Source organism: Ovis canadensis, chromosome 14, assembly GCF_042477335.2.
Source record: "Ovis canadensis isolate MfBH-ARS-UI-01 breed Bighorn chromosome 14, ARS-UI_OviCan_v2, whole genome shotgun sequence".
In the NCBI taxonomy this organism is placed as follows: domain Eukaryota; kingdom Metazoa; phylum Chordata; class Mammalia; order Artiodactyla; family Bovidae; genus Ovis; species Ovis canadensis.
Genome location: NC_091258.1, coordinates 37131796 through 37157465, shown reverse-complemented (window position 1 = coordinate 37157465; position 25670 = coordinate 37131796). Strand labels below are relative to the sequence as shown.

Here is a 25670-nt window from a genome sequence, read left to right as displayed (position 1 = left end):
ACACAGGACAGGAAGAGAGTGTCTGTTGCAGCTGTGGCTGCAAATACGGCCCCGGAGGCTGAGCTGAGCCCTGAGCTTCCTGGGGGCCAAGGGGAGTCTGGCCTTTAACTCTTCACTGTCTGATGCTGCACAGAGTCAGGTCAGCCTTGAATGCAGGTCTTGGAAGTAAAGGTCCCAGGACTAGATGGGCTGGTCTGCAAGGGGTCCCATCAGCAGCCACATCAGAGCCAGGAAGACTTACAAGAACAGACACACTTTCCGCTCCTGCTGACTCTCCAAAGATGGTCACAGAGCCTGGATCCCCGCCAAAGTTGGCAATGTTCTCCTGGACCCAGTGCAGCGCGGCCACCTGGTCCAAGTGGCCCCAGTTCCCCCGGCAGTGCTCGTCCCCTGTGCTGTGAGTGAGAGGACAGGGTGGGGTTGGGAGCAGAGATGTCCCGGCAGGGCCCTGGGGACCAGAGATGGGGCTGGGGGTCCAGGGGAGCCTTCTGGGAAGGATTGGGCTTCCATAGCCCTGACACGGGGTCTTCACTCTCCTGCTGTCCTGCTCTGCTACAGGGCTCTGCAGAGCCATCCTGCATCTACGACTGAGCATCTGCTATGGTCGGGGTGCAACCCTGGCTCAGGTGGTAGAGAGGCCGGGGGAGAGGAAGTGGGGCGAGTACGCACAGTTACACTGTCACAGGGAGCAGACACGGGCCTTGGGGGGAAGAGCTGAGGGGTCTCCATGAAGGGGACACATCCTGGGACACGACTCCCCTGGGACAACCCTCCCCCAGCCCGCAGGTCTTTTCAGGGAGGTGACCACCCCTCCCTCAGGCCACCCCCCAGCATCTCAGGGTAAGAGGTCCTGGCACCAGTACATTCAGGAAAAGCTCAGTAACTGCCTGCTGGAAACCTGGTTCCTGTCCCCAGAGAATCCATGCAGGACACTCAAGCCTTCACTCATGCATGTGCCAAACTACACGAAGGAAATGGGGTAAGTGGGCCCAAGGCTCCTCGCAGTAGATATCCCCTGGAGTCAGATGCTCCTTACAACCTCCCAGTTCCAGGCACCCGCTCCTTCACCTACTAGACTTCCTGGAGCTCCCAGGAGTCTAGCCCTCTTTACTTCCCCAGGAGGAAAGATGTGTGAGCCTCTAAGTGCCATGCTGCATGGTGACTGTCATCTTGAAGATACTGCAACACGCCAGGCAGCAGAGTGAAAAGGGATAAGCAGTTCAGATGACATGACAGCTGGGCTAGGCTTGGTAGGAATAATAGGAGTGTGTCAGGGAGATTGGGTGTTTTATGGGTAAGAGCTCAGAAGTAAGTGCACCAGGGTGGCTGGGGAACGAGAAGGTAGGTGGAGCCCAGTTAGGGGGGCACTCAGATGTCTTAGCAGGGAGCCTAGCAAGCAGCCCCTAGAGGGCTTGCATGACCAGAGTGGGGTCCTAGCACCCCCACCCGGGGGGCAGTGTGCCACCAGGAGAGTCCAGGGACTTACCTGAAGAAGCCCCAGATGCCCAGGCGGTACTGGATGGTCACCACCACCACATTTTCGTGGGCAGAGAGGACCAGCCCTTCATAGGTTGACGCTCCTCCCACCAGCAGAGCTCCTCCGTGGATCCACACCATCACCTGGAGGGGGGGATGCAACCACAGGGTGACAGGAAGCAGAGCTGGGGAAGACCTCAGAGGCAGGCTTGGTCACCTACCCGTTCTCCAGCTGCGGCCCAGGCCAGCACCCCACTCAGGGCACCCTGGCTGCCCCTGCCTGTCTCCCCTGCCCCAGTGCCACCTGCGCTCAGCGCTCTTCATGCTGAGAACATCATCATGGGAACAGCCAAGGCTCGAGCACCATCTCCTCCCCAGCACTCCCGCCACCCTCACTCCTGGACCCCTCGCCCAGCTCAGTGCACTCAGCGTGCAGAAGCCCTTGGCTAGAAGCTTGTTTCAGCTTCATCTTAGTTACCTTCTGAGTGGCGAATTCAGCTTCTCAAGTGAATGAATGATTGTGTCAAGAAGCACACGCCCTGGATGGTATCTCTTCTTAATATGACTTCCTGCTGCCTACTTAGCTCCCCAAATCTCACCCATCCTCCAAGCCCAGTATAAAACCAACTCCTCTAAGAAGTCTTCAAGTATTGGGTGAATATGATCTGAAAACCTACTAGGTGCCAGGGACTTCGGGAAGAACTGAGCATGAGAGAGAACATGATAAATCATACAACACTGTCCTGAATTTAAGGAGTTTACAGGGCAAGAAAGATTAAAATAATATTATAAACATTTGGTTAATAAAATAAAAGAAATCAGTTACAAACTATGTGCTAAGAATGGTTCTAAGCAATAAAAATAAATCATCCATTTGAGAGGGACTCTTAATTGTCCCATTTCATAGACAGGAAAACTGAGGCTTTTAATCATGCTAAGGTCACGCAGCTAGTAAGTGGTAGAGACAGGAGTGAACCCAAGCAGTCTGGCTCCAGAGTCCACATGTTGAGCAGACCAGCACACAGAAGGCAGTGGCCATGCCTCAGGAGGGTGGCTGTAGGGGCAGAAGCAATTCCTCCCCTACAGCTCTAACTAATGCATCAGGAAGACTTGCCTCATGTTCTGACCCAGAAGCTGCCATAAACTTGATATTTGTTACTGAAACCTCATGTGTGATTATCCCAATTTGAGGAAGCAGCTAGTAAAAGGCAGAACAAAGATTTACACCCAGACCCTACAGTTCCAGAGCCTGTGTCCACACTAGAGGTTTCCACCCTCAGGTTTCTGGAGCCCCTGCTCCTCCGACACCTCTGACCCCTGCCTGCCTCCGGGTGGAGGGACTGAGTTTGCAGTCATCTCTGAGTCCAGGCTGAGCCAAGGGCTGGCCAGCAGCGATCTGCTGAAGAGGCCAGTCCAGCTCTGTGCAGATCCTCCAGGCCAGGGGCTATGTGGTCACAGTTTTCCCTTCCCTCTTCTCCTAACCCCCACTTCTAGCTATGTGTATGGGTACACTCAGTATGTAATAGGGAAAATGAATGAATGAACAATTGTCCCCACCTCTTTGAGCTTCTAGTCACAGGTTCACAGACGCCCTTCTCCACATCTGGGCACCATGCCAAGGGTGTTCCTGGGTGATGGCTGGGTGTGCCCAGTCCTGTTCCTACCCCAGTGACCGCTCCTTTTCCAGCAGACCTGCCCCAACGTCCAGCCTGAGTCTAGAGGTCGGTCATCTCTCTGGGCTCCAAGTATTGTGAAAATGCTGACTCACTGACTCATCAGTTCAGCTCAGTTCAGTTCAGTCGCTCAGTCGTGTCCGACTCTTTGCGACCCCATGAATCGCAGCACGCCAGGCCTCCCTGTCCATCACCAACTCCCAGAGTTCACTCAGACTCACGTCCATCGAGTCGGTGATGCCATCCAGCCACCTCATCCTTGGTCGTCCCCTTCTCCTCCTGCCCCCAATCCCTCCCAGCATCAGAGTCTTTTCCAGTGAGGCAACTCTTCGCATGAGGTGGCCAAAGTACTGGAGTTTCAGCTTTAGCATCATTCCTTCCGAAGAACACTCAGGACTGATCTCCTTTAGAATGGACTGGTTGGATCTCCTTGCAATCCAAGGGACTCTCAAGAGTCTTCTCCAACACCACAGTTCAAAAGCATCAATTCTTCGGTGCTCAGCCTTCTTCACAGTCCAACTCTCACATCCATACATGACCACAGGAAAAACCATAGCCTTGACTAGATGGACCTTTGTTGGCAAAGTAATTTCTCTGCTTTTTAATGTGCTATCTAGGTTGGTCATAACTTTCCTTTCAAGGAGTAAGCATCTTTTAATTTCATGGCTGCAATCACCATCTGCCATGATTTTGGAGCCCCCCAAAATAAATTCTGACACTGTTTCCACTGTTTCCACATCTATTTCCCATGAAGTGATGGGACCAGATGCCATGAACTTAGTGAGCTTTAAGCCAACTTTTTCAGTCTCCTCTTTCACTTTCATCAAGAGGCTTTTTAGTTCCTCTTCACTTTCTGCCATAAGGGTGATATCATCTGCATATCTGAGGTTATTGATATTTCTCCCAGCAATCTTGATTCCAGCTTGTACTTCTTCCAGCCCAGACAATCAGGAAGTGAATTTAGATACAAGAAAATCTTGATAGTTGGCAAAGGAAAGTATAGGAAAAGCTTGTTGCTCCAGGCTCTGCCCCCTAATCTGTGACACAGGAAGCTGTCAGAGAAGGCCTCTGTGTGCTGAGGAAAGGCCACACGCAGGCTCTGTGCTAGCGCGTGTCAGAGCGCTCCTGGCTGTTCCAGGAGCCCCGTGCTCCAGTCCTGCCAACCCGACTCTGTGACCCTGCCTTCCCCTCACTGGGCCTGAGTTTCTCTGTCTGTAAAGGAAGGGTTGGCTTGTTGGCTTATCTCCAAGGTTCCTTCCAGCTCTAACTCTATGGAAATGACGTTTTACCCTCTCTGGGTATCAGATTCCTAATCTAGCAATTAAGAGTCATCCTCTTGTCCATCTGTTAGCATGAGAGGCCCTGGAAAAATGAAATGTGCATCACAGATGTGCAGCAATCTCCCCCAGGGGCCCCACTCTGGCCGAGGGGAAACAGAGGTGTGGGCCACCTGCGCTCCCTGATGTCAGGTTTGGCTGTGGTGCACAAGAAAGCCAGGGGGCCCCAGAAGACCCTTGGCCCACGACGCCCCCACCCAACACTGCCTTCATCCCCTTCCAGTCTACCCCAGCCTTGCCCAGTGGTTCCCGCCGCTTACCGGCAGCCTGCTTCTCTTCGTCAAGTCAGCAGGGGTGTATATGTTTAGGTAAAGACAGTCTTCAGAAAATGTGAGACTAATGCTCTCCTTTCTGTTGGTAAAGAGATCCGAGAGCAACTGCGCCCCCACTGGGTCTTGGGAGCACCTGTGAGGGGCAAGGAGAGAAGAATTCTTGAGGTTCAATCAGAGCTGAACAAGATGTCTCCTGTGGTCATCAAAGGCCTTGGACTAGCTTCAGGCCAGTAAATAGAGTTGTTCTTACCATACCTGGGGCATGCGATGGGGATGCTCAGGCTCACCAAGGTCTCCCAGGACCATGTATGGTCAGACCTGACCTTCTTCCCTTCCTGGGGCCTCTGGAATGCCCCGGGTCAAGGAAGGAGGCTGCCCTATGTGCTGATGGGCATGAGAAAGGACCATTTCCTGCATCCCTGGGTCCACACCAGCGCTGTATGATGCCCGCTGTAGAGTGCCTATATTCTGCCCACAGGGAAACATGTTCTAGTCCACAGGAGACTTCCAGGAACCAGGAGAAATCAATCAAATGGCAGATATTTAGGGTCTACAACAAATAGCGTCAAATATTTGTGGGGCAGCATTAGAACTACATCCTATCCCTGCCTCTTCCTGATATGTTGGGTTTCCTTGGGCAAATGCCTTGCCTGCTCTGGACCTCAATCTGTCTGGTGTAGTGAGGGGAGGATTTCTGTAAGGATTTTGCAGCAGGGACATGCAAAATTCTGTCAGCAACTCATCACAGGCTGGAGCTACAGGTTGCTTTAACAGGATATCCTAAATATTCAACATGTGGCTTCCCGGGTGGTCCAGTGATTAAGAATCTGCCTGCCAATGCAGGGGACACGGGTTCGATCCCTAATTGGGGAACTAAGATTCCTCACGCCTCGGAGAAACTAAGCCCGCTAGCCACAAGTCCCGAGCCTGCGCTCTAGAGCCCTGGAACCACAGCGACCAAGTCCACGGGCAGCAAGGCCTGGACCTCAAACACCCTAGGGCCCGTGCACCACAACACAGAGGCCACCGCAGTGAGAAGCCGGTGCAGCGAGAAGTCCCAGCACTGTGACAGGAGAGTACCCCCCCCCCCCCACCAACTCCAGAACACATGAGCGCCGGCGGACAGCAACGAAGACATGGCACGGCCGAGAACAGATAAAGTTATATATTATAAAAGAAGTGGATTTATAGAAAAAGAGGCACCAGAGGTCATAACAGGTAATATTTACTCAGTCCTCTCAACGTGTCAACTGTTGTTTTAAATACTCCTTATATATTAACTCATCTAGTGTTCTCTGACCTAAGTTCTATTATTACACCCATTTTATGGTTGAGAAACTGAGGCATAGATATGTTAGAGAACCTGCCCAACGTCACACAGCCAGGAAGAGCCAGACTATGCAGCGCTTATGCCTCCGAGGATATTACAAACCACATTTCCAGATTTTCAGAAAGCAGGCGTGATGACCTCTAGCATATCAATGAGGTAACTGAGGCAATGAGGTGCTCGGATGATACAGCTGTCAAGTAGTGGAGTCAGAGCTCCAAAGAGAACCTCCTGATTTACATCCTGGGGGAGCATTCCCCAGATGACCAAGAAAAGGGTATAGTATTCATAAAAGAAGAAATTCAACATTTAATAAAGGGAAACAGAGTCAATCTCACTAATATTCAAATCCATGCAGAATAAAAAAAAATTATATAATGACTGTTCAATACCCAAAAGCCTTTTTTAATAACCCCAAGCATTGCCAAAAATTCAGTTAATGGAGGTTTTCATATATTAATTAAATGGGTGCAGTTGGAATATTTCTGAAGGGAAATTTTTTTAAAATACTCTTACTTTAAAATATCATTTCTTGGAACTTAATCCAAAAATATTTGTCAACATGCAGGAAGCTTTAGCTACAAGATGTTCAACAAAGTGCTACTTACATTATCAAACACATCAACAACAATGAAGAATCTCAAACACGAGATGGGGTAAAGAAATTATGAGTCAATACCCAATGTGATATAGTGATCAAGGTCAGATTGTGATATTTAATGACACAGAATGATGTTCATGATATACTTTCATGAACAAAACAGGCATCTAAGTTATCTGTATAGTGTAATATGATACTGTGATATAAGAAGAAATATGTATTTGATCTTCAGCCAGCTCACTAAATAGCTAGCTCTTAAAACCCTTGTATTGGAGACAGAAATGGCAACCCACTCCAGTATTCTTGCCTGGAGAATTCCATGGACCAAGGAGCCTGGCAGGCTATAGTCCATGAGGTCGCATGAGTCAGACACAACTTAGCGACTAAAGAGAGAGAGAGAAAACCCTTGAATCGGTAATCTCCTGAGTGGCGTATACTATTGGGTGAATGAGGTGAGTTGTGGACTGCACCTAAGAGCAGGAACCGGTTGTCAGAGAAATAAGCACATAATCAGAGGGCAGGAACCTTCTATCACTACCCCCTGAACTCTGGAAAGAGGAGGTGGAATGGAGGGGAATGAATCGCAAATTATTTCAATCACCCTGCCCGTATAATGCAGACTCCATGAAAACGGAAAAGGACAGGTTCAGACATTGTCCTGGCAAAACAGAAGGCTTTTTCTCTGTACTGCGTGGCATGTGAGATCTTGGTTCCCTGACGAGGGATTGAATCCGTTGCGGTGGAAGGGCAGATTCTTAACCGCTGGACAACCAGGGAGGTGGCCACCGTGCTGGGTCCTCTGTCAGGGACCTCACCTTATGGATCTCTTCATTTGGCTGTGGTTTGTACCCTACAATAGCCTTCAATAGGACCTCACCTTATGGATCTCTTCATTTGGCTGTGGTTTGTACCCTACAATAGCCTTCAATAGGACCTCACCTTATGGATCTCTTCATTTGGCTGTGGTTTGTACCCTACAATAGCCTTCATAATGAACTGGTAATCTAGTGAGGAAACTAGTTTGTGAGTTCTGTGAGCTGCTCTGGTAAATTACTAGAACCTAGGAAGGGGGTCACGGGAACCTCTGATTCATAGCCAGTTGGTCACGTGCACAGGTGACAACTTGGAATTGGCATCTGAAGGGGAGGGAGGTTTTGTGGGACTGAGCCCTTCACGGGTGGAATCTGATGCTGTCTCTGGCAGAACAGTGTCAGAATTGGTTGAACTGCTGGGCACCCATATGGTGTGCAAGCGTTGCTTTTTGGTGTGGGAAACACACACACACGCCAGAAATGGGTAGGGAAAATTATGTGATTCCATTTTAAGGGAGAAAGTGTGCAACAGATAGAAGACTGGAAAACTAGAATCTAAACTATGAAGAGCAGTTCTTGCTAGGCGGTGGGACTGTGTGATTTTCATTTTCTTAACTTTACTCACCTGTACTTCCACACTTTAAAAACATTGCCTAATTTTCTTGATTAATATTTGGCTGCACCAGGTCTTCGTCGCGGCATGTGGGATTTTTCAGTTGCAGCACAGGAACTCGTAGTCGCGGCCCTTGGAATCTAGTTCCCTGACCACGGATTGAGCCCACGCCCCCTACATTGGGAGCATGGAGTCTTAGCCACTGGACTACCAGGGAAGTTCCCTCACTGTTACGTAATAAGTATGGGCCACTTATCACTTGTAATCAGGAAAGAAAAAGAATGAATGTTTTTTAAAAGAAAGGGAAGATGGAAGGGAGTAAGGACAGTAGAGAAGAGAAGGAAGGAAAAGAATGTAGCAAGACACAGGACCCTGGAAAGAATTGGAAATCTCTTGCTGAGATAAATAATATGTGACTCAAAGCTTGCAGACATCCGAGATGCCTTGGGAAGCAGCTATGTGGCTTCATTGCCCAACTTGGCCAGCTAACTAGAAAACATCAACCATGGCTCTGCTTGTGCCGAGATAGCAAGACACACTAGGCAGCTGAGAACTTGTCCAATCAACACCCCAAAGCACTACCACCCATACATTTCCTGGCCTACCCTACTCCCCACTGTGGTGAAGTTCAAGAAGGAAAATAAATAGAACTGTGAAAATTAATAAAGGGAAACCTCCCTAAAATAAAATGCAGAGGTCAGGAGGGGCAGTTCTCAGGGACATACCGCTTCACCTCAATACAGATTCCAAGAGGTAGAGACAGACTTTGCACCTCTGGCTGGAAGTGACAGGACTTTACTATGAGAAAGATTAACTCCTGGCTTGGCAACAGCTCAGCCAATGAGAGATTGTCATTCCTCAGCCAATTAAAGCCACTATGTAACAAACTCCCAGTTTGCTCCAGTGGATTTTTTGTTTGTAACAGTGCCTCCTAACTTCCCCTTGGCCTCTATAAAAGAAAATCCTTTGTTTTACCTAATTTGCACGTGGTTTGCCATAGTTGCATATCCTCAATGGCAATTCTTTGCGGCTCCCTAGTAAACCCCTGGTTCTGCTGGAAAATATGTGGTTGTTTTCTTGTTTTAGGTTAACAGAATCAGTACTTTTGAAATCCCTCAACTGCTCCACTTTCTATTTTTTCCCACAGCACTTATCATATTCTGATACATTACATAATCTATGTATCAATTTGCTTTCTTCTTACTATCTGTCTGCCCCAGCTACAATGCAAGCTCCATGAAGGTGGGATCTTTGTTCTGGTCACTAACGGATTCCAGGAAACCGGAAGATACCTGGGAAAGTTGCTCGATAAATATCAGTTGAATAAAGGGCTCTAGAAATAAAGGGCTCTCTATGAGAGTTCTGGACGGTTGATAAGGATCTGCAGTATCTTGAAGATTCCAGGACAAAGCATGAGCCACTCAGAGGATCGCCTTGGCTCCCTCCTGCACCCCTTTGAGACTAACACCCCCACTGAGAGATGCCTGACTTACATGGGAGGGTAAGAGGTGGTATTCTTCACGAAGCTCCATGGTTCTGCAGGCTGCGGCGGAGCAAACCTCAAGGATCCAAGAGGAGGCTTGGCAAAAGGAATTCCCAGGAAGACGGCCACAGGCTGAGCAAATCCTTTTAAGCTGACATCTTTCCCCAGGACTCTGCCCTGAGCGGTGTCCACGACAGGCGATGAGGGCGGCAGCCCTGTTGGACATTGGGAGGAAGTGAGGACACGTCAGTGGTGACGGCGAACTGGAGTCTGCGTGGATTTTGTTACCTTGCCTATGTGATCTTGAATGTCCTCTCAAATCTCTAAGCCTCAGTTTCTTCTTATATAAGAGAGGGTGAAGCTAACTGCCCTTCCTAACTCACAGGGCGATCTGAAGGAACAAATTGCAATTGGAGGTGTAACAGCATCACATAAGACATAAACGCATGAAGAAGAGCTGCTGGGAATGAAGATGGCACTCAGTCTCCACACTTAGGAGCCTCTGGAATCAACCACCCACTGGATCCCGGCCGTGAGCTGCATGCCAGATGAGAGGATGAGCAAGAGGCGGCTGCTCTTCTCAGACATCTGACCTTACGTGGACAATGAGCATACGCACACCTGACCCCCCTGCAGGGAGCAGTGGTCCCTGTCCTGGGAGAATCACCGAGTGAGGCCCCATAGGAGACAGAATGGGAGCGAGGCCCTCTGACTGCTGGCTGCATGGAAGCAGCGACCTCGCATCTGGGACTTGCAGTCGTGGAAGGAGTGAACCCGAGAGGTAGAAGAGAGAGTGTAAGGGTATAAAGAGAGATGAGATTGTGCAGAGGGGAGGCTCTGAGACGGCAAGGCACAAGGCCTGCCTGAGGAAGAGCGATGGGCCTTCCTCATGACTCCAGGAAGAGTCACGGGGGTGGAGCATAATCCTGGAAGGGTCAAGGCTGGGAGAGTCCCAGACACCAGGCCAGCAATTCGGGCTTATTTAGGGGGTAAATGAGTGACAGTGAACCATTCTGGAGTAAGAGAGAGACACACAATCAGCTTGAAGAGGCTCCTTCCGATGACTCTGAGCAGGCTCATCACGGGGGGGCGAGGCTGGGGGTCACATTCTGTCTGTCCCATTCCCGTGGAGCAGGCGGTTTTTTCTCACTGAGCTCACGTGTGTCTCCTGCACTTGCCAGGTCAGGCCTGGTCCTCCCTGCTTGGGGACATCCTGCACCTTCATGAGGCAGGCGGTCTTAGTGTGACCCCTGTTCACGCTTGTCCCTCAAGTCCCTCTTGTCCGTCCTCAACACCTGCAGTTTGTTTAAGCATCCTAACAGGAATGATTTCCAGACTCACCCTCCCAATTTTTCCCCTTTAGATACAGACAAAAGGCCAACCTCTCTCTCAAAGTGTGTGGCCAGAACAGAGAAGAATGACCCAGATCTGGTCTTATAGACACATCCAAAGACAGCCTGCAAGAGACATGAAGTGGGCAGATGCCCGACTGGCAGGAGTGAAAAAGTGGGCATTGGGTTGAGAGGCGCAGGCAGTGATGGTGACAGCAGAGGTTGACACTTGTGTCACATGCTTGCGTAGAGAGCACTTACTAGGACCACGTGGGGACTCTAATCACAAAAACCTGGCTAGGGAGACACCATTATGCCCATTTTAGAGATGAGATAACAGAGGAAATGGAGGAAGCCAGGATGGACTTCCTAAAGGGGTAATGGTACGGACCCACCCAGGTAAAGCAGCAGTAAGGGGATACTCAGCTTCTCATGTGCTTCTTACTCAGCGCTTCCCCTCGGTTCTGGGCCTCTCACAGTGTCACAGAGCCAGAAGGAAGATAAACCCAGTGGAGGCGGGGCTGTCAGAGCGCTAGCTCTGGACTCAGGAGACAGAGACAGAATTCACAGCGTGACTTTCCAGCTGACCTTGGCACGTACATTTCCCTCCCTGAGCCTCAGTTTTTCCATCTATAAAATGGAGCAGATGCATCTGAGGTCTCTTGCTACATTCTTGTCTTAACCATGTCCTCTGTGTTCTGTATTCTGATGCTTTGACACCTGGAGCCTCGCTGATTCTGGGGGGACTGCCCTTCCCAGAGTTAGCCAATCCCTGGAGATAGGAACGAAATTCCCCTTCCTGCCTGCCGTAGCCTGTACCCCAGTCCCCTTCTTTATCAGGCCCTCTACTCAGGCACTGTCACCCTGCCCCAAGCACTCCTATGCAAAATACCTGAAACCTGTGCACACCCCCTCACCTGCTGACACTGGCTAGCTTGGGACTCCCAAACCTGCTTATCCTGCCTCACCTCTTTTTTGTCACCAGCAACCAAGATAAAGCCCCTTAACCCCAATTTCTTTGTCTTCCCTCTGCCTGGAGACCCACCCCTGTCTTCACCTGCACCACCATGGTAGGCCATGCCCTCTTCTTCAGAGAAATGTCTTAATCATCTTTTCAATGGCAGTTGGCTCCTTATCCTACTTGCCAGTATAGGTAGGTGTAAGAGACATGGGTTTAACCCCTGGGTTGGGAAGATCCCCAGGAGTAGGAAATGGCAACCCACTCTAGAATTCTTGCCTGGAGAATCCCATGAACAGAGAAGCCGGGAGGGCCACAGTCCATAGCGTTTCACAGAGTCTGACACGACTGAAGGGACTTAACATACACTCCTGATCTGTGGGCCCCAGGATACCCCAAACTTTCTGTTAATACACTGTCTTTGAAAACAACTCCTTTATCTCTTTTTTCCCTTTCTCTATTTCAGGCACTCTTTAGAAGCAACAGCCCATTTCCACCTCACAACAGCCCACTGAGGTAGATACAGTTGTCACCCCCATTTTCGAAATGCAAAACCAAGGCACAGCAAAGGGACATAACTTGTCTAAGACACACAGCTACTAAGTGCTGAGCCATGATGGCAACACACACAGCTGTCTCCAGAGTTGGTATTAATATTCTGGTAAGGCTTCCCAGGGGGCTCAGTGGTAAAGACTCTGCCTGCAGTGCAGGAGACGCGGGTTCGATCCCTGGGTGCAGAAGATCCCCTGAAGAAGGAAACAGCAACACACTCCAATATTCTTCCCTTGGAAATCCCATAGATAGATGAGCCTGGCTGGCTCCATGGGGTTGCAAAAGAGTCAGACAGGACTTAGCCGAAAACAACAGATCCCTTCCAGGATTCTGGTCAGGACACGCTCCATATCTGTATTAACAATCAAGAGGGAAAGACATGGAGGAGCTCGCCAAAGTCCTGGGAGGGATGTGGGAGGTGAGCTTGTTGTCCTCCTCTGGAGTGGCGGCCCGCAGCCGAGTCCAGGCTGTGCACGGTCCCCTGTGTCTCCTGCTGTGAAACACGGGCTGGGCTACCCCATCCAAGTTCACAGAGCCCATGCTCTGCAGAGCCTGGGCTGTCACTACTTTGTCCCATGCACATCTCCTCCTCCATGTTCCCCAAAAGGATTTCCAAAGAAGCCCCGGCTATCTGCATTCAGGAGGACTCACCCCAAGCTGTGAAAGTAGAGATGGAGGTCAGAACCAGCGCGAAGAGCCACATCGTGGAAAGACAGCTGCTCCTGTGTCCACAGGTCTCTGCCCTGCTCAGAGGGCTGTTTCACTCTGGGTCCAAAGCTCCCTCTGCAAGTTCCCATCCCAGCAGCTCAATAACAGAAAAACTGGCCTCCCTTCCTTGAGGGTGGTTGGGCGTGGGAACCACGCCCACCAAGACTTCACCCTCTTTTAAGTCAAGAACCTGGACCTAACTCTCTAATCACAGGTAGCCACAGACACTTCAATTTGTTTCCTAAGTGCGTCTCCCTTCATGGACTCTAAGCTTAGTGCTCTGTGAGATTCCCAGGGCAGGAACAAGCAGACAGAGGCCTTCAGACAAGGGGAGCCTTTGGTCTGGGGCCCTCAGAACAACTGGATACCTTGCAGAGCAACTCCCAGCCCCATAGCTGCCCAGCTAGGGAATTAAGGGGCTTTTTTCAGAGTTCCATGGTCTTATTTTGGAAGCACCTTGAATTTCATTCAGTCACCCTTCTGACGCCTAGATTACATTTACAATGTTCCTGCCAAGTGACTCAGCCTCCTGCTACACACCTCCAGGATCAGGGAGCTCATTACCTCTCCAGGCAGCGATCTTTGGAGAAAATGTTATTACATTAAAGGGACTCCACCTCTCCATCATCTTTGGCTCTAATTATTCATTCATCTATCCATCCATCCCTCCACCCTTCCTTCCATTTATTCATTATTTCATTTATGCATTCATTCTCCAAACATTTACCAAATGCCTGGCTCTATGCTAATGGTTATTCATCTTTCCAGGTGGCGCTACTGGCAAAGAACCCACCTGCTAGAGAGGGAGATGCCAGTTTGATCACTGGGTGGGGAAATCCCCTGGAGGAGGGCATGGCAACCCACTCCAGTATTCTGGCATTGAGAATCCCATGAACAGAGGAGCCTCGGCAGGCTACAGTCCATAAGGTCTCAAACAGTCGGACATGACATAAGCGACTTAACCATGCATGCCAAGTATTATGGAGACAAAGATAAATCTAAGCCATGGTCCATCTCCTGGAGGAGTCACCATATAATAGATAAGACAGAGGCAGGGAGAGGTGATAGGTGGGTTGTTATGCAACGTGGCGGCACCAAAGTAGAGGGATGCGGAGTGCTCTGAGTACACCTGTGACAGTGCTCTTACCTACTAGGGGAAAGAGGAAGATGCTCAAAGCCCGTCTAACAGAATCATTATACATCCAGTAAGTGGGACATTCTCTAAGTACACTCTGGTACAGCCGGCTAAGGCAATACTGTCCTTTCACTCAATCTCGTGATGCGCACCTCAGTTTCTTAACAGGGAAAGGCAATCATGATCTATTGTTAAGGGGAAAAACAACTATCATACAGTTTTGACTGCATTGGGATACTGTTGGCAGTTTCTCAAGAATCACACAGGGACTTCCCAGCTGTCCAGTGGTTAAGACTCCACTGCAGGTGGAATGGGTTTGATCCTTGGTCACAGAACTGAGATCCTGTATGCCATATGGTGTGGCAAAATTTTTTTTCTAAAATATTGAACACAGAGTCATCATATTACCCAGCAATTCCACTCCTAGGTATATACCAACAATAGTTGAAAATATGTCCCAGCAAAAACTTGTACACAAGTAGCAGTGATTTATAATGGCCAAAGTAAAAAAACCAAATGTCCAGGAACTAATGGACAGATGAAATAATATCTGTACAATGCAGTATTATTGAACTATAAAAAAAATGAAGTACTGGTACATGCCAAACAGGGATGAACCTTGAAAATATTGCATATTATGCTAATGAAAGAAGCCAGATATGAAAGGACAGATATTGTCTGATTCTATTTATATGAAATATCCAGATTAGGCAAATCCATAGAGGAAGAAAATAGTACAAAGGTTGCTGCAGGCCTGGGGTTTGGAGGGGCAGGGAGTGAGGTGTGAGTGGTACTGGGTAGAGGCTTCTCTTTGAGGTGATGAAAATGTCCTGGGATTATATAATGGTGATGGTTGCACAACTCTGTGAATATACTGAAAAACCGCTGAAGTGTAAGCCTTAAAAAGGTGAATTTTGAACTTCCCTGGAGGTCCAATAGTTAAGGCTCCACGGTTGCTACACAGCGGGTGTGGGTTCAGTTGCTGGTGGGAGAATTAAGATCTCACATGTCACATGGTGTGGCCAAAAATGAACAAAACAAATTTTTAAACAGATGAATTTTCTGATGTGTGGATTATCTTTCATTAATGAAATATTTTAATAATCTAGTCTTCCTGAAGGCTCAGTGGGTAAGGAATCCTCCTGCAATACAAAAGACACAGGAGACACGGATATGATCTCTGGTTCCGGAAGATCCCCTGGAGGAGGAAATGGCAACCCACTCCAGTATTCTTGCCTGAGAAATCTGTGGACAGAGAAGCCTGGCAGGAGACACTTTACAAATACCCCACTGTGAGACCAAACATGCCCCAGATGCTGTGCTTGGCATCCCCAGAGGGGACATCAGTCTTGGCTTGGCCAGTTCCAGTGACAAGGCACCCACTTTTCCTGAGAGCTCCCTGTGCTGACTTGGCTCTGAATCTTTGAAAGTTCCTCCCTAAGTCAGGCTGAGGTCCACCCTTCCTTGAAAATTCAGCCCTGTGCTACCGGAAAGTCGCAAAGTGATTTAGATTTGGAGGGACTTTCCAGTCTCTTTTCTAGCAAAAGCAAGTGTACCTGAGACTTGGGTCCAGACAGAGAACTTCATACCTTCCTCTGCAGGGTGATGGCTTTTCTGCAGTTTGAAGGGCCTGGTGCTTGTGTCCTAAGTGGCTTCAGTCCTGCAACTCTGTGGACTATATATATATAGCCTGTCAGGGTCCTATGTGCTAAGTGACTGGTAATTAATTCTAGGTGTTTCGCCCCCCTGGCGGTTGCTGGAGGGAATTGCTATTTGATATTCAAGAACAAGGGGAGTCACGCGGCTCAGAAGTCAGGTCTCAGATCGCCTACAGGTGCCCTTTGTGAAGAGCCAGCCTGTGCAGGGTGCATGGGTTTGGGGGTCAGGCATCCTTGTTCACAGGCACCTTGTCACTTCCTGAAAGAGGCAAGTTACTGATACACTCTGGAATTCCATGTCCTCTTTCCTATAAGGAAGATAATAAGACTTCAATTGGTGGTTCAGTGGTAAAGAATCCTGCCAATGCAGGAGGCATGGGTGGGATTCTTGATGTGGGAAGATCCCACCTGCCATGGAGCATCTAAACCTGTGAGCCACAACTGTTGAGCCTGTTCTCCCCCACAAGAGAGACCACTGCAATGAGAAGCCTGCACATTGTAACTAGAGAAAGCACATACTCAGCAACGAAGGCCCAGAACAGCCAAATATGTATAAGTAAACAAGTAATTTAAAAGATGACATTTCTATGTGGGGGAATAAATGAGACAGTGGCTTGATTCCTAGCACAGGCTACCTGAACAGCGTCCATTATGATCTCTATATCCGCACTGACATTAATGCAGCTCCCAATAAGCCCCTGAAGAAAGGCTCATTGGTTTGCAACCTTGCTCAGGGTGAGGCCACAGACAGATAGGAACCTTGCTTATCCAGTGCCCCTAGGGCCTGTGCATGTCTTTCAGTAAGCCCCACAGAATAAGTCACTGTACCATCATTTGAGCAAACTCAGTGGACCTGCATGGTCTGGAGTGACTGCTAGTTACTGACAGGTAAAGCAACTTGCCTAAGGTCACATAGCCCATAGTCAGAGGGCTGAATCTAAACCACACGGTCTCATCGCCTGGCCATGCTGTGTTGATGATGATGCCACTGGATGCTGACCCTGCCTCTCATTCAGAGCTGCAACGGTGCTCAGAGACGGTCCAGTTGTGCTCCTGGCTGGAGAGATGGGAGGATGAAGCCAGAGAGCTCACCGAGTATGCAGAGGGTTCTGACTGCCACCTCAGGGCTTCCCCCCAGGTGCTCAGTGTCCTCACCTGTCCTGGGATGGCATGGTGCCTGGTGCAGGGGGAGGAGAGGAGGCTGCAGTCAGCCTGCAAGAGGGTCAGTCCAACCTGTGTCACTTAGTATCATGTAACTGCTCTGGGCCTCAGTCTCCTCTGCTCTAAAGGGCAAAATAATAGTGTCTGGCTCTCAGGATGAAAGAATGTAATATATGCGCAGACTGTCATAATATGTTTAGTGAGTATCTATAATGTCAGCTATTTATTTACTATTATTATTAGCATAAGAGCCATTTTCCTCCTTCCAGACAATCAAGTAGGGACAGGAGGCTTAGCTCTGGGTTCTGTGTCATCCACATCAACCCTGTGAACATGTGACCAGTTCCCCTGAGAGGGTTACCCTCCATTCAGGAAAAGAGGCATTACAAGTCAGTCTGGGTCCTCCTAACAGATACAGAAGGAGCCTGCCCTTTCTGCTGTCACCTGCCTCAGGGTTTCCTTACCATTTTCTTTTCAATGATTCTTACATACATTAGATGAAATTAATATACATTTTCTTACATATATGGAAAAAAAAAAAAACACTTGACCACTAGTGAAAAAGAGAATCAGTAGGTAACCAGAACATCATATATACATTTCTTTTCTTTCTCACATGTGACTCCCAGGATTGAGCCTTACACAGTGAGAAGTGCTGAAGACATAGTTCTGGGCTAAAGGGAAGCTTTCTCACTTTCCATGAGGAAGTGGAAAAAAAAGCCAGAAGCAGGGCACCACCTCCCAGCACCATGAGCCTGCCTGAGTAGCCTCCTTGTACTGTGCGCAGTTTTGCCTTTGAGAAAAGCCATCCTAACTAGTATTTCCCTCAGGGTTGCTGTGAGAATTCAAAGAGCAAAAGCAATTAACAAGGCTTGGTACAGACTCCAGGGTGTGTACCTGATGGAGTCTGACATGGTAATACCCACTGGTCTTTCCTACTGAATGCCAGGTCTGCCTATCTCCGGGGCGGCGGGCGTGCAGGGGACATCCTATGATTAGGGAACCTCCATCCTGGAGTGCAGAGGCCCCTTTACAGTTGAGGGAAGCCGCTGGAAAACTGAGGCAAAGGGGCGCCTGGAGAAACGCGCCATTGTCCCTTCAGGAAAGGAAAACGGAAGTGAGGACCAGAGGCCTAAGGAACTGTGGGTCGCGGGGCTGTTACAGGAGACGTTACCCGGAAACTGCAGCCAAGAGACCGTGGTGGGGCCCGAGGCAGGCCATGCCCGGGGACCCCGGGGAAGGGGAAATGGTGGCGAGGGTCACCTCCACCTTGGGTCTGGGGCACCACTCCCCGGCCTCAGCCAAGCGGGACACCAGCCAGCGGGAGGCGGGGGTGGCTCACTGGCTCCAGGCAAGGGCGACCCGAGGCCGGCGGCGCGGGGATCTGTGGCGGGGAAGCCGCGAGGACACAGGAGCCCTGTTCCTAGAAGCGCCGAAACAGGTGGCTGCTCCCGTGGCGAACACGGGGACGGGCGGCCGGGGCGAATGGGACCCCGCTTACCGCTGGGCACAGGGCCCTGGGCTCCAGCCGGCACCCAAGGGGAGCGGCGCGCTCGGCCCGGGCGCCGCGGGCGGGGCGGGCGCAGGGGGCGGGGCCTCTGCGCGCGGGCCCCTCCCCTCCGAAGGCGGGTCAGGACTGGACTCCAAGGCCTCCCACCGGACCAGTGGGTCTGCTTCACCACCGCTTTGGACCTTGGACCTCGCCTTTCCTCCTGATGGACCGCAAGTGCTCCTGCCCCACCGGTGAGGGACCCCTGGCTTTGAGCCCTACTGATGCCTGCTTCCCAGGCACAGGACGGAGGGTGTCTAGGGTTGCAGAAGGGAGTGTGTGGAGTTTGATCACAGGGGGACCGCTGTCACTTACTGGTCTAGGAACGTCTTCCTAGTCCGGCTCCTGAGAGCATTTCAGGCGCCCTTGGCCTCCATTCTAAATCTCAGGGCATGGAGGCTCCAGACTGTACCTCTTGTCCTCACCCAGGGGGTCAGGGAACAGCTAGACCGGGACCCAGTGCTGGACGGAGACCTTGGAGCTGCCGGGCGTTGATGGCAGGAGGGGACATGGTGCCTCTTGGGGTTCAGGACGTAGACCTGGCTCCCAGCCCCAGTCAACCTGGGCTGGGTCTGGAACCTGGGGCCTTCCCTGGGAAGGGGATCTTCTTTCCTGGGACCCGAGGAGGTGAGCTGGGGCTTCTCCATCTGCCTGAGTGGCGGGGAGCTCTCCCAGGGCTGGTCCTGACCCAGGAGGAGGGGGAGGGCCCTACTGACGGCTGCGTGGCTCCTCCTCCCCCCTGCTCACCGCTGGCCTTTCCCTTCCTGTCTGGTTCCTGCTCCTGCAAGGCCTGCAGATGCCCTTCCTGCAAGAAGAGTGAGTGCGGGCCCTCCTCTGGGAACTTGGGGTCTGGGCTGAGTCCGAGGAGGGACCTGGAGCTCAGCAGGTGGGAGCAGGACACTGACCAGACTTCCTGGCACCCGCCTCAGGAGGAACAGATTACCAACCATGAGATGACATGGTGCCCGGTAGGGGTGAGGGCGAGGATGTTGCACTCACCGTGAGTGCCCGTCCCACCTGTGTCCCTGTCAGGTGACATCACCTCTCTGCTCAGTCTCCTCTTCTGTGGCAGGTACAACAATAACTCCTGGTTATTTTAGAATTTAACTTTAGGCAACAAACTTTTAAGAATGCAATAAGATTGAAATATTTAAGAGATGGACAGTCTTAGAATGAAGCCTAGCACACACTGAGCAACCAAACTATCAGATATTACTTCTTATCATTCATATTACAGGAGATATTTTTCACCTTCCAAACCAGTAACCCAGGGCTGCTGTTCATGGCTGTGTGTCCTGTTTCATTCTCAAAAACTACGTGTGATTGTGCCATGGTCCAGAGAGGGTTATCATCTTTTCCACAATTGAGGAGCTGGCACTAGGGATGTAAAGCCACTATCGAGGCTGCCTCTGTTCTCCTAAGAGATGCAGGAGGGTACCTACATTCCTGCTATCACTTGTACTAGGATTTTACCTAACATTTTCTATCACTATACAAAATTTTAAATTTTTCCTTTCACTCAGCTGCAACAGATCTTACCCAGGGCCCCAATTGAAGTGGGTATGCTGGTCTTTCAGTGGTTTGGGGATGTTATTTTTTAAGGGAGAAGTGCCTGAGCAGGGCTTCAATCCTGCATTCCTGAGGCAGGTTTTCACTGATCTTACTACCTTCTGGGCGTTCCTGGTGGCTCAGTGGCGGAGAACCCACCTGCCAATGCAGAGGGCAAAGCTTTAATCCCTGGGTCAGGAAGATCCTCTGGGGAAGGAAATGGCAACCCACTCCAGTATTCTTGCCTGAAAAGCCTCACGGATAGAGGAGCCTGGGGGACTGCAGTCCGTGGACTCACAAAGAATCGGACATGACTTGGAGACTGAGCAGAAACAACTGTCACCAGTGTTTCTCACGGGTCCCTGATAGAGGTCGAGAGAAGGGCCTGCCGTCTGTGTGAACTGCCCTGTGGGTGAGTGGCTCCTGAGGACTGTAGGCTCTGATACTCACTGCAGTTGGCCTCTAGCCTCGATTCGTGTTTTAGAGTCACTGTACTCACACACACGGTGACTCCATCTTCCACCTGTCAGCAGACAGTCCGCCAGTGTTCATGTCCCATCTCTCCTCCACAGTGCCTGTCTTCCTTCAGACTTCAGGGTGATTGCCCTGCAACCTCTTTGAATGAATCAGAAACAGTCATGAAACTGGGAATAATCTGGATTTTTCCTGCAGAAATGGTGGCCGTAACATTCTTAGAGACTTCTACATCCCAGGAGAAGCCAGAAATCACCCCAGGCATTCTGAGAGACAGTTTTCAGGTGACACTTCAGGGACTCACTCCAAAGTGGTCACTGCTTGGCCCTGATGTGGTCCAGGCCGCAGAGAGGGTTCATATGAGTTGTTGGAAGAGATGGCCCCAGGGAGGGGCCTGGAAGGATAAAACGTAAGTTGAAGAAAACAGTGTAGACCTGTGGGAGGGCCAGTAAGGGCCAGGCAGCCATGCCACATGTCGCCATGCCCAGTTCCCTTCTTTCCCACTCCAGGACATCCTCAGTCTGTGTCGCCTCCATCTCTTCAGGCAGCTCCGCATGGAGGAGGAGGACACGGCACTCTGATCCCCCACATCCTCTCACTGGAGTTGTGGATGGCCCAGAGGCATGGAGCAATGCAGCAGCCCCCTCAGCACCTCCCAGGGCCCAGCCTGCTCCACTCTGCACATCCAGAGGTCAAGCCAGAACGGCCAGAGCACCTTCCTGCCAATGGTGCCCACTGTCTTCATCCTTCTCTCACTGAGGAGGATGACTTTATTTCAGCGCAAGACAAAGACATTGACTTGGTCTCCAAAAGAACATTTATTTCCAAATTGAGGCCACAGAAACAGAAACTCCCCCTCCCGGACCTTTGCCACTCCCATCAGATAATTCTTCAGACTTCACAATAAGACGCCTCTTTGACACATAAACACTTCTAGAGAAACCTCCATCTGGGGGCCCAGTTGAGCCTCCCATTCACAGCTCAACATGTTTTAAGTGTGGTGCCTTCTTTGCCGCCTCCCTGGACAGAAGCTCATTCCAGAAAGCCACTTCCTTGTCTTTCAGCTTCTCGGCTGCCCGAGTGTTGACACCAATCTGAAGGTACCCTTCTTTGTGGTCATACGCTGGCCAATGGGGAAGCCCCTCCCCATTAGGGTTCCTGAAACAGAGTCAAATAGAAATTCACCAAAGCAAAGGTTTGGTCCCAACAACCCTCTGAGATGGTCAGGGACACCATGGCTTTATTTCTGCCAAAGGCTCATATGCTGCCAGAGACAGGAGGCTGACCATGTCCTGGGCACCCAGTCCATCACAGGGAGCTCTCATGTCACAGGGCCCGATGTTTGACCATCGCACGTTGGAAGCTCCCCCCACCCAATAGACACTCCCTGTCCCTTCCCAACCCTACTCCATCTCTGCCAGCAGCTCACCCATTCCGAGCAAAGTTGGCCCAGAATTTCATCACCATCTTGCTGAGATTGATCTCTTCTTCTGAGGCACCATCTGTGGGGAGGAGACAAAGCCACTGCTGCTCAAAGTGTGGTTCATGGGCAACAGAAGCACTTGAGAAATTTTAATAAATTCAGAAATGGGGGCCTTACTCCAGACCTACTGAGTCTAAACCTGCATTATAAGATCTTGGGTAATTCAAGTGCACTTTAAGCTTGACAGTTACCAACTGAGGCTGGGCTCAGTGAAGGGCTGCAGTCGATCCATAAGCTGACTGCCTTGTCTTCTGTGCCCACTCGATTGCCCTTCCCCCTTCAGTGTTTCAGGGACACACCCCAGGGTTGCTGCTAGACTAACCCCACCTCCCAGGATGCTCTCCTTTGGGCCTTTTCTCAGTTTCCTTCACCCATATATGTTTTCACAGAATCTGACGAATAACCAAGCTGCAAGATCCCCATATAGTTATCCATCAGAAAGTGTCCAGAAGCACAGCCCTGGGGTGTGTCACACACAAGCTGTCTGTTAACTGTTGATGGTGAAGACATTAAAGACATTTGTGAGAGTTATTCCTTAAAATATTATAATGTTAAAGATATTTAATTTAAAAAGATACGAGCTTTAGATGGATGGTTGGATATACAGTCAAGGGTCACTTGCACTCTGATGTGCTCTTGTGAGTGTGGCGTGAATAATGGCCTTCTACCCCTGAGCAGGGCCTGTGGGTGACACACTACTGTCTTGCTGATGCCCAGGTCTGGATTCTAGAGTGACCATGGGTGAGGGTACAAGGATATGCATTCTTCATCATGTACGGTAGAACAACAACAACAAAAAATGGTTGGGGCCCTTTGTCCTTCCACCCTGTTATGGTGAATTCAGGAAACTAAGAACTGCAGAGAAGGAGGAACTTGCCCAAGGTCACCAAATCAAATCTCGGACCAGGAGCTCCTAACTCCAAGTTTATAGTCACCAAAAGGCCATCACCTTTCAGAAATGGAGCTCCGAAGACAGAGAAGAGCTCATCCCCATGGTCCCCTATCACTGTCTTGGGTTTCAGCTCTGATGAGAAGCTTGGGCGATACCGAAACTCATACATATAGGTGGGGGCTCCAGCATCTGGAAAACAAGGATTCATACATGGTTCATTTCAGCAGACACACAACTGGATAGTATCAGGGGCTCCAGGGGGCCATGAGCAGTCAGAAAATTAGGGGCACGCCTGGTCATGAGTGAACAACAAGAGCATTAATAACAGCTGCCCACTGTGAGAACCAAATGTGTGCCAACCTTGTGTGTTCCTGCACCAAGTCCCTGGTTATTAGCACCGTAGAGAATAAAGAGCTTGGAAAAAATTCTATGAGTTGCTTAAGGGTACATTGGTGGTAGAGGTGGAACTACATTTGAACCAGTTTTTATTCAATGACTGAGCAAATGAATGAATAAATAAATGAATGTTGAAACTATGGGGAAACTGATAAGAAATAACTATCATTATAGAGGCATCGGGTCAATTCATATAAGCCTCTTTGCCCTGATGCATTCTCACTCCAGAACATCTAGATACATACAGTTTATGTCCACAGAAACACCACTACATTTCATTGATAGCAGGCTGCTTTTCATTCCTGTAGAGAATACCTGCAGCACAACAGGTACTTTCAATTCCACCTGTTTTTTAGCATTTCAGGCCAAATGTAGTTAGTATTGGATGTATTACTCGCAACAGTTTCCACGCACGTGTTTGTGTTAGATGTATCACTCTCAACAGTTTCCACGCATGTGTTTGTGCTGAGGGCCGGGCAGGAATCAGTGAAGGTGGAATGGTGGTGACCCTCTCCTGCCTATTGTCCAGGACTCACCTCTGTAGTAACGGGCCACATTCACAGATGGGACCCCAAATATCACATCTGCTATCAAGTCCAGGAACAGGTCTTTCTCTTTGACAGGGTCGTCTGTCCCTCCTAAATACTTGTCAGTGGCCACTGGAGCCAGTTCCTCAGGAATGCCCTGAAATAGATCAAGTGAAAGTGACCACTGTTAAAATTAAATACAAGATAGAGACCAGACTTATGAATTATCTGTGCAGACAAAACCATTTAAGCCATCGAAGCAAAACTAACTCTCACTTATTTCATGCACCTAACCAAAATCTAATTTAGGTTATTTTTCTGTAAAGCCCTCTGACAATCACAAAATAAACTTAAATCATCTCCCTAAAATGGTATGAGAGAATCACTTTTCACCATTCCCTTGACACCTGAAAGACTCTATTGTAATAAGCAACCACTGAAAAGGTGAACAACTTCCTCATTTTCACTTTAGAAGCCTTGCTGAAACTTCATGTCCTCAAACCTATCAGCCTTTGAAGTTGGAATCTCCCAGAGAGAAACGTGGTGCTTATGTACAATAAATTCTTCCTAAATATTATTCATTCACTTGGTGGTTTTAATTTTGCTCCTTCTCAATTTCTGACCTCACCACCCCTGCACCTCATCACCACAGCATCTCTTGTTTGGTTAATGGTGAGCCTTTTAAGCCCACTTGAAACTTTCCCCCACCCCTCAACTTGAGTAATAACAAGAAAAGTAGAAAAAGTGGATCAGAATCCCCCAGCTCCAGTCTTCATTCTGCCATTAATTGCTCTGCAACTGGGGACAAGCTTCTGGCCCTCTTTGGGGCTCAACCAGTTCCTGTGATTCCTAGAGTCTTACAAGGAGAGGATAGGACTGCCACAGGAGTGATGTGGCTGTCTTCTGGTCCAGCTTGTCTTCAGACAGAGGGTAGCCCATGAGCTGTTAAAACAAAGGTTAAACAACCGTGAATCATTAAGCAATGGCAGGAAAAACCCAACAGACCAAACCAATGCAGACTTAAGTTCACTTTGTCATGTCTTGAGGGGCATGGCTCTTTGATGAGTTGGTCAAAACCAATGAATCAAATGGACTTTATATCTAGAGATCAAGGAGTGCAAGGAGGATAAAGTAATTGTTAAGGGAAGGTGCCCCAGTCTTTGTGTGTGTGTGTACAAATAATTAGTCTAGAATACCCACAATAACCATCAAGACAGAAAGGGAAGGTTTCAGCCAGCCTAGTGTTGAAGTGGAAGGCTCTGGGGCAGATGACAGAGACCTCCACAAATACCCTGCCTGTGTCAGATATCTGAGAAAGCTCCAAATCCTGCCATTATAACTTTTGTCCTTTGGTAAAACCTCTGAAATCATGCTGAAGAACCACAGAACTCTGCACATAATGACTCCATCAAAACTCTGTCCTAAGAGACTTGACCAAGCTCCAGGACAGCTTCAGGGAGCTTAAGGCCATGTCCCCAGGATGAACGTAGGCCCCCTTAAAGAGCTCTGGGCTGCCAGGAGATTTTACTGTTTGTTCCAGCCCAAACCTGGTGATAGGCAGGTGGGTCCACGAACCCCTTCTAAATCTTTTCTTTGCCCCTTTAGATGTAAATCTTCCACCCAAAACTGTTTCCTCAAGGATCTGAGAGCCATCTTTATGAAAAACAAACATTCAGGGATAAATCTTGCTCTGTCCTCCAGTCC

The 25670-nt window shown here is 49.5% G+C and overlaps 3 protein-coding genes across 12 annotated transcripts in view; 1 reads left to right on the top strand and 2 right to left on the bottom strand.

The window, feature by feature from the left end:
• Positions 1–13138, bottom strand: part of LOC138418462 (liver carboxylesterase-like) — a 29810-nt gene extending 16672 nt beyond the window's left edge. The window contains 5 exon segments of the mRNA XM_070289278.1: positions 242–395; positions 1487–1620; positions 4747–4891; positions 9605–9809; positions 13087–13138. Of these exon segments, the coding sequence (XP_070145379.1) occupies positions 242–395; positions 1487–1620; positions 4747–4891; positions 9605–9809; positions 13087–13138 (690 nt within the window).
• Positions 13139–18237: 5099 nt separating this feature from the next.
• Positions 18238–24543, top strand: LOC138418463 (uncharacterized). 9 transcript variants are annotated; one of them, XR_011248588.1, is made up of 4 exons: positions 18283–18840; positions 19435–19462; positions 20867–21077; positions 21178–22692. XR_011248588.1 is itself a non-coding variant. In XM_069549870.1 (3 exons), the coding sequence occupies exons 1-3, from the start codon at positions 18317–18319 to the stop codon at positions 21573–21575; spliced, it is 1008 nt and encodes a 335-aa protein (XP_069405971.1). In that variant the 5' UTR covers positions 18283–18316; the 3' UTR covers positions 21576–22692. The 9 variants fall into 9 exon arrangements, 2 of the variants coding, with proteins under 2 accessions (XP_069405973.1, XP_069405971.1); XM_069549870.1 differs by lacking the exon at positions 19435–19462 and having other exon boundaries at positions 20867–20952; XR_011248589.1 differs by lacking the exon at positions 19435–19462 and having other exon boundaries at positions 18287–18840.
• The window catches only part of LOC138418461 (liver carboxylesterase-like), a 25943-nt gene continuing 21740 nt past the window's right edge, over positions 21468–25670 (bottom strand). For both annotated transcript variants that reach the window (XM_069549867.1, XM_069549866.1), the window contains exons 10-14: positions 24828–24908; positions 23976–24123; positions 23101–23232; positions 22098–22170; positions 21468–21826 (exon numbers count right to left, since the gene is read on the bottom strand). In XM_069549867.1, coding sequence (XP_069405968.1) covers positions 21643–21826; positions 22098–22170; positions 23101–23232; positions 23976–24123; positions 24828–24908 — 618 coding nt within the window. In that variant the 3' untranslated portion in view covers positions 21468–21642. The remainder of the gene's footprint in view (positions 21827–22097; positions 22171–23100; positions 23233–23975; positions 24124–24827; positions 24909–25670) is intronic.